Source organism: Xenopus laevis, chromosome 3L, assembly GCF_017654675.1.
Source record: "Xenopus laevis strain J_2021 chromosome 3L, Xenopus_laevis_v10.1, whole genome shotgun sequence".
Lineage (NCBI taxonomy): Eukaryota > Metazoa > Chordata > Amphibia > Anura > Pipidae > Xenopus > Xenopus laevis.
In genome coordinates, this window is record NC_054375.1 from 156,724,778 (window position 1) to 156,737,364 (window position 12,587).

The following is a 12,587-nucleotide window of genomic DNA, read 5'->3' on the forward strand; positions in this document are numbered from 1 at the left end:
TATATAAGGGGGAATTATGATCACTATAATATAAATATATAAGGGGGATATGAATCACTATATATAAATATATAAGGGGGATATTGATCACTATATATAAATATATAAGGGGATATGATCACTATATATAAATATATAAGGGGGATATGATCACTATATATAAATATATAAGGGGATATGATCACTATATAAAATATATAAGGGATTGATCACTATATATAAATATATAAGGGGATATGATCACTATATATAAATATATAAGGGGGATATGATCACTATATATAAATATATAAGGGGGATATGATCACTATATATAAATATATAAGGGGATATGATCACTATTTATAAATATATAAGGGGATATGATCACTATATATAAATATATAAGGGGATATGATCACTATATATAAATATATAAGGGGATATGATCACTATATATAAATATATAAGGGGGATATGATCACTATATATAAATATATAAGGGGATATGATCACTATATATAAATATATAAGGGGGATATGATCACTATATATAATATATACAGGGGGATATGATCACTATATATAAATATATAAGGGGGATATGATCACTATATATAAATATATAAGGGGGATATGATCACTATATATAAATATATAAGGGGGATATGATCACTATATATAAATATATAAGGGGGATATGATCACTATATATAAATATATAAGGGGGATATGATCACTATATATAAATATATAAGGGGGATAATGTCCTATAATATATAAGGGGATATGATCACTATATATAAATATATAAGGGGATATGATCACTATATATAAATATATAAGGGGATATGATCACTATATATAAATATATAAGGGGGATATGATCACTATTTATAAATATATAAGGAGATATGATCACTATATATAAATATATAAGGGGATATGATCACTATATATAAATATATAAGGGGGATATGATCACTATATATAAATATATAAGGGGATATGATCACTATATATAAATATATAAGGGGATATGATCACTATATAATCATGTCTCTCTGTGCCAATGAGATTAAAAGAAATGGAAGCCGCCCCTCCCTCGCCTGCAGGTGTCACATTGTTATTGGTAGAAGGGATGTCAATGAGAAGTGAATGTGCAGGTCCTGCCCCGGCTCTAGTAACCAATGCTCAGCTAATGTAAATATCACTCATCTTCTGCTCCAAGGCACATCAGCCATTGCCCTGTCTCCCCCTGATTTAGCCCTGCCCTCCCATGCACACCCTGCACTCTACAATAGTAATGAGCATCTCCATACTGCTCTGTATAATGGCACCATCTATACTCCCATAGGGATATTCCTGTTCTGTATAGTGGCAGTGAGTATCTATGCACTGATACTAATCTCTTATTGTGCCTGGGGGAGTCCCACACATTGTGCTCAGCAAGTATCACCCAGTATGCAGAACATTCCCTCGCTGGCAGCACAAAGGATCCCTCCTCGTTCCATATCAGCGGGTCTGATAACAGTGGGGGAGTTCTACACCTCAATCCTGTTACTTGGCACCTGCTTTGTGCTCTGTAGGGGGATCAGCCTTGTTTGATGCTGATATGGAGGAATTGCCAGGAATACATTGCAGCATATTAGTAATAAGACTTCAGGAGCAAGGAGTGTCAAAGGGGTTGTTCACCTTTAAATAAACTTTTCGTATGATATAGAGAGGGATATTCTGAGACAATTTGCAATTGGTTTTGATTTTTTATTACTTGTGGTTTTTTTTAGTTATTTAGCTTTTTATTCAGCAGCTCTCCAGTTTGCAATTGCAGCCATCTTGTTGGGGTCCAAATTCCCCTAGCAACCATGAATTGAGTTGAATAAGAGACTGGAATATGAATAGGAGAGGCCAGAATAGAAAGATGAGTAATAAAAAGTAGCAATAACAATATATTTGTAGCCTTACAGAACATTTGTTTTTAGATGGGGTTAGTGAACCCCATTTGAATGTTGGGAAGAGTCTAAAGCAGAAGGCAAATAATTTAAAAATACTACTTAGAACTGGTCATTCTATAACATACCAAAAGTTAACTTAAAGGCGAACCACCCCTTTAACACAGCCACTGTGTTGGTTAGATGAGTTTGGAAAAAGACTGGCGATGGGACACCATCAAGCTCTCATTGAAGAAGGGAGGATATTGAGGAGGAGCTTGGGTAGGAGACCCTAGTGGGTGCTGGTGCAGGAGACCTCAGAAAAACCCAAGTTATGTGTTGGTATCCCCTTCCATGAGCATTAGCCAGATGATGGCTAAGGTACAGGTCCTCCAGGACCTCAAGGTAGTGAGGCCAGTCTAATGAGTTGTTTTGGTTCCCCTGATGAGCATGTGGGTGGGTTATTAAACTGGGTGGGTTATGTTCTAGTGTTGGGACTGAAGAGAGAAGTGGTGCTAAAACTCTGATTATTGAATGGATGGTGCCACTAGTACTTGCCCTGTCCCTGGTGTGAGTGATTATGCACAACAATGTGTAGGGCTCCTGACCTCCTCAAATGAGCTTCTACTCTTCCTTGCATTCTTGTTCCTCCTCTTCATTCAACTGAACTTTTATATGAGGGCATGAGCCTTTTCACTTCTTTATAATGAATTTTAGAGTCTAGACTTTACTCATTCAGGCTTTCGGCACACGGGAAAACCACAGGCGGAGAATTGCCTGAACTTGCCCGAGGAGCTCCTGCCCATTACACCCCTGGTGACAGGTGGTTTCCATTAAAACTAATGAGAGGCTCCTCGAAAGAATTTGGCTCTTCTCCACCAACGTAATATGCACCCAGTGTGTCATTAGCCTTAATAGGGACTTATATGTGAACATGGGGATGGAACCACTATAGAACTTTTAACCATTGGATTGTGGATGGGGGAGGGGTGTTAAAGAGCAACAGTTGTTTGCTATAGACCCGAAGATTAGGGCTTTGTAAGAACTAGTTCCACCTACATGAATAAATAAGGAAGAATTCTCCTCTTTTTATCCAGGTTATAGGTAGAGGTGGTGAAGGATTGGACTACTCCCTAAATAAGAGTGGGTTTTGGGGGGCACTGGGTAGTTCCACTTTAGAACCAACCACAAGGGAACCAGGGAAGAGTTTGTTGGACCCCAAGGCATTGTTTATAGTAGGGATGAACTGAATACACTATTTTGGATTCGCTTGAACCCCCGAATCCTTCGTTAGAGATTAAGCGGAATAGCGAAACTAATCCAAACCCTAATTTGCGTATGCAAATCAGTAAAGGGTAGGGAAAAAGAGGCACGGCTGAAAATGTTATTGCTTCCTTGATATGTGATGAAAATTCACATGATTTTACGGATTCGGATTCAGTTCGGCCAGGCACAAGGATTCTGCCAAATCCAAATCCTGCTGAAAATTGCCAAATACCGAGCCAAATTCGGTGCATCCCTAGCATTATGCTTAGATGAGTTGCACTGAGAACTTTAGTACTGTAAATAAAAGTGTTTCAAGCGGAACAGATCAGAAAAGGAAATGTTAAAAAAAGAGGCCCTGCTGAAGTTCCACTAAATGCGCGGCACATTATAGGTTCCGAGGCGATGCTGCCTTGAACGGAGAATTGACTGAAGTTGAGAAGACAGTCAATAATCGGTCAATAATTAACTGCCGGGCTTGTTATTTGGACTTTGGCACAAATCCCGATCTCATTTCTCACAAGCGCCTCTCGCTCTGGTGATGCTGGAAACAGGTCTCATTGTTATAGAAGAAAGGACGATGAGAAAACCTCCCCCTACTATTGAGATGTCAGCATTGTGCAGGATAAAAGCAGGGGGAGCAGCAGGCTGAAGGTTAGGCCGGGCCTCAGGGCTCTGAAATTTGGAGGTCTTTGATGTGTCCATTTATTTTGGGACTCGTCCAGCCAAAACATTGCAAGATCCTGTTAAGCAGGAGGAAGGAAGGACTGGTGTCTTGTGACAGTCACTGAAGGTGATAGGGTAACAGTTGAAGGGTGGGAGACTTCCCAAAACACTGGGTAACAATGTTCTCCTGCCTATGAGAGGGACAGAATCAAATGTCAACATGTTCCTCCGACTGAGAGGTGACAGGGATGGACGTTGCTGTCACATTAGAGGGGGGTCACTGTTGCTTACAGACGGACACACTCCACTGACCCAATGCTTCAGCCCCACACCACAAACTATGAGTAAACAAAGTGACTCCTGGCCTCACACCAATTCCCAGTAATGTTGTTCTGTTCCCAGTTGCACAAAGTCTCAGATGTTGGTGTTGCAACTTCTCCTTGGAGCTGAATGCATGAAATACCTGAGTGTCAGGCCCCCTCCATGCTGCATGATTTATAACCTGTGGGAGAAACACGAGGAATGAGCCCAAAACCCTCCTTATGTCCTGCCATAACCTTGCGTGTGCTCCAACCAGCCAATGCTCTGACCATCGGAATCCTACTCAGGATGCTGCTGCCCCCTGACCCCTCTTAGCCAGTAAGAGCAGGAACACATTTCTTTGGAATCATAAGTAACATATAGAAACATCTATATGCCACCTGCAGCTGTAAATCTGGCGCTTCCTACAGGCCAACATGTTATCCGCTAGACTGGGAGGGTTTCTAACCCCAACACAGTCATATTAATCTTCTCAATGGCTGAACTGACCAATAACCAGGGTACATAAATATTGGTCGGCATTAGGGGAGGGGGGTCACAATACACATATAACAATTATTATATTGGTAAGGGTATGGCCAGCTTTATGGGCATGATCTTAAGGGCCATGGACATCACAGATGGTCATTTATTTAGACAAATACAAAAAGTACTCTGCACTCACCGAATAGGATAAGATAATGGGTTGAGTGCAGAGGACTTTTTGTATTTGTCCATGTGAATTTTGTGGTTGCAGCCTCGTTGCACCCCAGTTTAATGTTTTTAAAAATCAGTGGTGACCATGACTTCCTTTGTTTTAGTTTATACAGTTGGTCATTCATTCATTTCTCATAGATCTGCCCAGGACACCGACGCGGGGGCACATCACTCGGCACAAATGCCTTCTTCATTGCACTTATGGCACTAAGAGCCCCATGGACAGAACTTAACCAACCATCTGTTTGGAATCAGTTATGTTCTAAACAAAATAATATATGTGTATTGAACCGCTGCCCCCCCAACCAAAAAATGCACCACTTAGAGCTCATTCTCCAAACACTTGTGTCCAGGTCTTTGCTTCACTCTGCACCATGGGTCAAACATGTCCCAACTTACATGCTTACCCTCAAGAATACAATGCAGGCAACTTTGAATTCAAATGAGGCAAGGTTCTTGCACCTTGGGTCTCTCACACATGGGGCAATCCATGGTGTTTGGCTTTATGCATAATAAATGGCCCCTCTAGTCTAAATGTGCCAAGAACAACTCTGGTCTTCAACCTGGAGAAACCATCCATGGTATCCAGGGTTTAGCGGGTTTCTCCAAATGAGACAACTGGCCTGGGAGACGGGTCACTGAAGTCTGATTGCAAAGCCGTGGTTTGGCGACAATGCCACCTAATCACCCAGCCCAAATCATGATCATTTTCTTGGTGGAAGCTCTTGCTGTTGGAGATGCCCAAGATCTCTGAGAGTGCAAATAATAAAACCAATGCTCTTAGTAAAGAATCTTTATTAGAACCAAAGTGCTCATGTCAGACATGGAAGGAACAGGTTATATGTACAGAAATGGAAAAAGGAAGGGGAAAAAAACGGGGTGACCTCTCACTCCCCAAATCAAGTAAGTGTCTCTGTTATTATTGTAGAACGTTAAATAGAGAACCATGGAATCTGCTGTGAGCGAAGGCGTATAAAGCTGAACAGGACGCAGGTAGGCGGGGCAGTAAATAAATTAATATCCGGCACCAATGGGCTGGCTTGGAGTACTGACATCTTTTAGCTCCCCCCCCAGTTTTAGAAGTAGGGCGACCAAGGGCTACACAATTAGTGCAAAATAAGGCTTTTCTGTGGCGACTTCCTTTATTTGGACTTGGAGATGGCCAATCCGATTAGACCAGCTAGACCAGCGACGCCCAGAGCAACTCCGCCGACGATCGCCATGCCGACCAGTCCATCTGAAATACAAGCACAGTGTGACCTGTTACTGGCTGAAGTCTTGGGGTCGACTGGGCATCAATGCCACTGGCAGAAGCATGAATGTGTTAAAGGAGAACTAAAGCCTAACTAAAGAAGTTGCTAGAAATGATGTACATTCTATTTTGGCCTTCTATATCAATCTAAGGCAACCACAGCCCTTTAACAGTAAAGATCTGTGTCTGCAAAGATGCCCCAGTAGCTCCCCATCTTCTTTTCTGCTGATTCACTGATTCACATGCTCTGTGCTGCTGTCACTTACTGAGCTTAGGGAGCCACTCACAATATACAGTACACATAGAATAGAAATGTCACAATATAAGGCTGATTAGTCATTAATACACATAATTACTACATGGCAGCACAGAAACCAGTGCAATTAGCATCAGAATTGAATAATCAGCAAACCTGTAGCATCAGCTTATATTACAGCCAGGGAAGCTCATTTTCTGCTGGATAATTAGTGACGAGCCCTAAGCTTAGCTTCTCAACAGCCAATCAGAGCCCACTGAGCATGTGAGTGTCACAGACACTTTCCAAGATGGTGACCCCCTGTGACAAGTCTGAAGTCCTGGATCATTGCTGCTATTGACAAGCTCAAACTTTAGCCTCGTGCAATAAGTTCACTATATCAAATAGGACATTTTTAGCCACATTAATTTTTAGGGTTTAGTTCTCCTTTAAGTCACATGTTGGATTTCAACTTTTAGGTAATATAAATTGTATCCTTATGACATCATGCTGATGTAATGGTGAGGCGGGAATCACACACAGATGAACACATTCATGTTGATTTAATGATGACCATGAGCCCAACCCGGTAGATTTAGGGGGTTCTTTACTAAAATCTGAATTTATCCAATTTTTTAAAGAAAGAAAGCTCGACCAAACTTCCATTAACAATTTCACCATATTTAGCATTAAATAACTCAAATAAATTAGATGGTGGAAAGACTAGCAACATTCATTTTTAGGGTTTAGTTCTCCTTTAAGTCACATGTTGGATTTCAACATTTAAGTAAAATAAATTGTATGCTTAAGACATCATAAAGACTTGATAAAATTGAGCAAAAACCTAAATCGCATAAATTTTTCGGACTTTACTCCCGATTTGCTCGATTTTTCCGGGGTATCAGGCTAAACCCAGCGCAGACTACGATATCTTCATATTGGGATCGGTACATCTGCCATTGACTTATACAGGGCCGGCTTTTCGAATTCTGCCTTTTTGCAGCATTGGGGGTATAATAAATGTTGAGAAAATTCACGTTTTTTTTCCCATCTAATAATGTGATTTTTTTTTTGGCTAAAAAAACCTTGACCAGAAAAAAAAATTTAGTTTAGTAAATAACCCCCATAATGTACTAAATCTCTATGTGCGCAAGTAGATCCGTGATTTGTGGAAGCACCAAGGTTTCATTTGCATGTCTCCGCCCAGGATGACTTGAGAGTTAAAGGACCAGTAACATCAATTTTTTTTTTTTTAAATTCGTTTGTATACATGATGCTATGCAAGTCTATGGGCGCCATTTCCCTGGCGAAACAAGGCGAAAAAATTTGCCCATCCCTAACGCCCTTGTGTGATGAGAATGCCCAGTGCTCTACGGAGCTTCTCTCCCCTATGTCCCCCCATGTCTTCTCACGGACACCCCAACTCACCTTTCTGCATGGCCTTCTCAATGACCTTCTCCAGATCCAGGGCCTGGTTGTTCTTTGGCTCGGCACTCAGGAGAGTCCGCACATATTTCAGCGCTTTCTCATATTCCTTCGGAAATAAAATCCTTTGTGTTGAGATGAAACAGAGATACCCCAAATATCTGACCCACTTTGGTGCATCTGAACGGCTTCGGTACCTACCCCCATTGTGCTGTACAATATTGGGGTTCAAGTGCAGTGAAATAGTCTCTCTCTTGCCCCAGAGTCTACAACTGAACATGAGCCCCTTTCCTGCACTGGGCCCTTAGCCCGTCAGCTGTATGAGGGTCTGACCCGCAAGCTCCATCATGAGAGGACCCAGGCCAGATACACAGAGTGGTACTTACCTTTAACCTGTAATGCGCCACAGCCAGGTAGAACAGATAGTCCCTTTGCTCCTCTTTATTCCCTTTGGGCAGGAGATCTGAAATGACACAAATTGGCCAATAAGCAATAGGCCCAGGACGTTACAGGCGGGTTCCAAACAGACCCGGGTGACTCACCCTCTAGGATCCGGGTCCCTTTCTTGATGTCATCGTTGTATTTGCTGCGGATCAGGCACCAGGCGTATTCAAACTGGGTGCCCTTACTCAACGAGCCGATTTGGCGCTCCGCCAGGTACTTCTTCTCGAACTTCTGCAACCGCAACACAGACGATTGTTTGAGAATATCCCTCTCTACATCAGACTAACAGTGACTATAAAGGAAACAATCAGATGATGTCACAGTGTGGGTTTCAGTAAATACACGATTTTCCTAATTTAATCCTGGTACAGACCAGTCGCTTGTGCCTCTCCCTGTCATTACTGATAAACCCCCAACCAAGCTCACCCCCATTTTCCCTTACTTTTACCCTCATTCTTACTGAAAGCTGAACAGCTCAGTTGCTACGGGTTACTAGACCCGCTCAGCTGTTAGTGATGATAATAAGATACAGAGAGCTCTGTACAACATGTAGTAGTGGGGAAGTGAGAGGGTAACAATGGGGAGGATCACATACAACAGACTGGAGAGCAAACAGTTCCATGCGCTTGAGCTCCCTGGTCTCTGTGTAGGGCCCGGGGCCCCTGCTCTGTGTGTCAGTCGAGGTCTAGTTGTGCAGTGTTACAGACACAAAAGCCCTGGGGGCTGCAGGGAATTATACGGATCGTGTAGAACAACAGGGCCGAGAGCCAATCCCGTGGCACAGAGAGGCTTGCCAGGCCCCCGGCCATGTGACAATCAAACATGACAGTTAGTGAGACTATTCATTGGCTAAGTGGGGGCACTGGGTTGAGTTGAAATGGCCACACACCTCCCAACATTTTGGAGTAAAAAGAGGGACAAGACTTTTTGACCACACCCCTTTCAGTGACCACACCCCCTAATTACCATGTTCATTTAACAACATTTGGCAAGTTATGAAAGTTTGAAAATATTTCTCCTTATCTGAAGTGTTTTTTTGTCTCTCAAAATTGTTACAAAGTATCTTCTCTGCAGCTGCGGCTGTTCTGGGCTCTCTACTTATAGGGTTGCCACCTTTTCTGGAAAAAAATACCGGCCTTCTTATATATTTATCTTTTTTCCCCCATCAATAACATTGGGATCAGCCATTATTTTTACCGGCCAGGCCTGTAAAATACCAGCCAGATGGCAACCCTATCTGCTAAAAGCCAACGAAGTGAGAAAATTTGTTTCTTTTTCTGGCTGTTCAGTGCAGAGAAAATCGGGACTTTCCAGTACAAACGAGGGACTGCGGGCTGAGCTGTCAAAAGAGGAGGGACTGCCCCTACGAAAAAGGGAAAGTTGGGAGGAATGTGCCGCCCGGACTCACTGGCGAATCCCAATAAAGATCAGTCCATACACAGGCCAGAACATTCCCTCTCAGGGGCTCCGCTGTTCCACAATAGGGACCTGCATTTGGGGGGAGAAACTCTGCTCCTGCTATTGCCAAACACTGGTACATCATCATCATCAACATCAGCAGCCAGAATATTGTCCATATTGTAAGATTCACCACAGTCACGTGATCCCCAGGTTCAGACATTGTCACGTGATATCATCCCCAGGGGCAGCCACGCTGTCACGTGATCCCCAGGAGCAGCCACCCTGTCACGTGACATCATCTCCAGGAGCCGACCAGCACACATTGTGACTTCTTGCCCCTCCCACAGACTCAGTCCCCTCTCCGTGACGTCACTCGTACTACAACATGAGCAACACCCGAGCTGTGACCTCATCAATAACAATGACATCAGCAGCACGAGTTCCACACGGGACAGAAGACTAAGAGGTGACAGAGGGGCCACAGAAAGCGGCACCGGTCTCTTCCCAAACATCCCCGCCCCGTCCTCTCACCAGCAAATCCTCCGTGTCTACCGTATCAGACAGCACAGCCTCCATCATCACCCGACAGGAAGCGCACAGTCAGCTGACTCCTAAGCGCCGCTCTCACTTCCTGCCTTTCGCCCGCCATCTTTAATTTGGGAAGTTCCATTGACTTGAAAAGGGTTAGAGGCGCCATGTTGGTTGAGGGCGAGTCCGTTTCATGGCATTTTACCTGTTACATAGGAAACACAGACGAATCTTATTATCTCTATCATATAAACAATTGCTCATTCTATACCTACTGTCTTATTCGCCTTCTGTTTTTTATTGTTCTTTAATTATTTGTCTCTTCTGGCTCTTTCCAGCTGTCAACTAAGGGTCACTGACCCCATCTAAACACAAATGCTCTGTAAGGCTACACGTATTATTATTGTTACTTTTTATTCCTCATCCTTCTATTCAGGCCTCTCCTATTCACATTCCAGTCTCTGTTTCTAAACAGTGCATGGTTGCTAGGGGAATTTGGACCTTAGCAACCTGATTGGAGACTGTACAGCTGCTGAATAAAAAGCTAAATAAGTAAAAAAAACTACAAATAATAAAAAATGAAAACCAATTGCCAATTGTCTCAGAATATCTCTCTCTCTCTACATCAGAATAACAGTTAATATAAAGGAAACAATCAGATGATGTCACAGTGTGGGTTTCAGTAATAATAAATACCTGATATTTCCCCATTTAATCCTGGTACAGACCAGTCACTTGTGCCTCTCCCTGTCATTAATGAGAAACCCCCAACCAAGCAAACCCCCATTTTCCCTTGCTTTGCCCCTCATTCTTGCTGAATGCTGAACAGCTCAGTTGCTATGGGTTACTAGACCTGCTCAGCTGTTAGTGATGATAATAAGATACAGACAGCTCTGTACAACTCTGGTCTGTACAAACAAACTGGTCTGTAGGTGTCACAATCTAATCAGCCCGGCTGTGATTTATATCTCAGTGTGTGAGTCCGGCTTATAGGGAATTCCATAGAAAGGGAGAATGTAAAACAAAACTGGTTTCCTTCCCAGAATTCACGCTGTTTTGCATACTAATGAGACTGTGCTCCTGTAGAGATTAAACTTCATTCAGAGTCCAGTGCTGACATCTTGTGGTGCCAAGTCGTATTATCATGTCACTGATTTAATTCTTCTGCATATTGACAGGGGTGTCCAAACTTTTTACAACGAGGGCCAGATTTGGTGAGGTGAAAAAGTGTGGGGGCCGACCATTCACCCTTTAACATCATGGAATTGCGTAGCCCAGTGCCAATCCAACCAGGTGCCCTAGACAACCCGACCGGCCAACAAGATCCTCTTCGTGTGCGTCCGAACCCAGTGTGCTCAGACATGCACAAAGCACCGGAGGGGAGGCAGGGGATATCTATCTCTCTCTCTCTCTCTCTCTCTCTCTCTCTATCTCTCTCTCTCTCTCTCTCTCTCTCTCTCTCTCTCTCTCTCTCTCTCTCTCTCTCTCTCTCTCTCTCTCTCTCTCTCTCTCTCTCTATCATCTATCTATCTATCATCTATCTATCTATCTATCATCTATCTATCTATCTATCTATCTATCTATCATCTATCTATCTATCAATCTATCTGTTTATCTATCATTTCTCTCTCTCTCTCTCTCTCTCTCTCTCTCTCTCTCTCTCTCTCTCTCTCTGTCTCTCTCTCTCTCTCTCTCTATTTATCTATCATCTATCTATCTATCTCTCTCCCTCTATCCATCCATCTCTCTCTCTCTCTCTCCCCCTCTCTCTCTCCCTCTATCCATCTCTCTCTCTCCCTCTATCCATCTATCTATCTATCTATCTATCTATCTATCTATCTATCTATCTATCTATTATCTATCTATCTATCTATCTATCTATCTATCTATCTATCTATCTATTATCTATCTATCTATCTATCTATCTATCTATCTATCTATCTATCTATTTATCTCTCATCATCTCTCTCTCATCATCATCTCTCTCTCTCTCTCTCTCTCTCCCCCTCTCAAATCAAATCAAATCAAATCAAATCAAATGAGCTTTATAGGCAGGACCAAATACATTAAGCATTGCCTCTCCCTCCCTCTATCTATCTATCTATTTATCTATCTATTTATCACAGTGGATATACAGTAAGTCCCATATGGGTGAAATACAAGGTTATCATACTGGTTATGAACATAGAATGTAAGCTCTTTGGGGCAGGGATCAATGTCTTGTATCTTTCAGCAATTATATTTACACAATACAATATCTATATATATATAACAATAACATACAAGGGAAAGTTGTGCTCACCACTATTTTTTAAAACCATTAGGCGGGGGTGCAATGAGGCTGTGACCACAAAATACATATAGTCAACTACAAGAGTCCTCTGCACTCAACCCATTATCAATATATTTAAGACATTGAGACATTTTGTGCATACTGCTACTGAAA

The 12,587-nt window shown here is 42.4% G+C and overlaps 1 protein-coding gene across 2 annotated transcripts; it reads right to left on the reverse strand.

Moving 5' to 3' along the window:
- Positions 1-5,634: 5,634 nt before the first annotated feature.
- fis1.L (fission, mitochondrial 1 L homeolog) lies at positions 5,635-10,193 on the reverse strand. Of its 2 annotated transcripts, none has more exon segments than NM_001096647.1 (5): positions 5,635-6,093; positions 7,772-7,877; positions 8,155-8,231; positions 8,311-8,443; positions 10,145-10,193. In NM_001096647.1, coding segments are annotated over 5 exon segments (456 nt in total). In that variant the 5' UTR covers positions 10,190-10,193; the 3' UTR covers positions 5,635-5,998.
- Positions 10,194-12,587: the final 2,394 nt, after the last annotated feature.

Coding starts and splice junctions, on each gene's coding strand:
- fis1.L (XM_018251276.2), bottom strand. CDS start 9,833: ATGTCTGAACCTGGGGATCACGTGACTGTGGTGAATCTTACAATATGG. Junction 8,444..9,620: donor ATCTTTATTGGGATTCGCCA/GTGAGTCCGGGC, acceptor TTGCGGTTGCAG/AAGTTCGAGAAGAAGTACCT. Junction 6,094..7,771: donor TGAGAAGGCCATGCAGAAAG/GTGAGTTGGGGT, acceptor CTTGTATTTCAG/ATGGACTGGTCGGCATGGCG.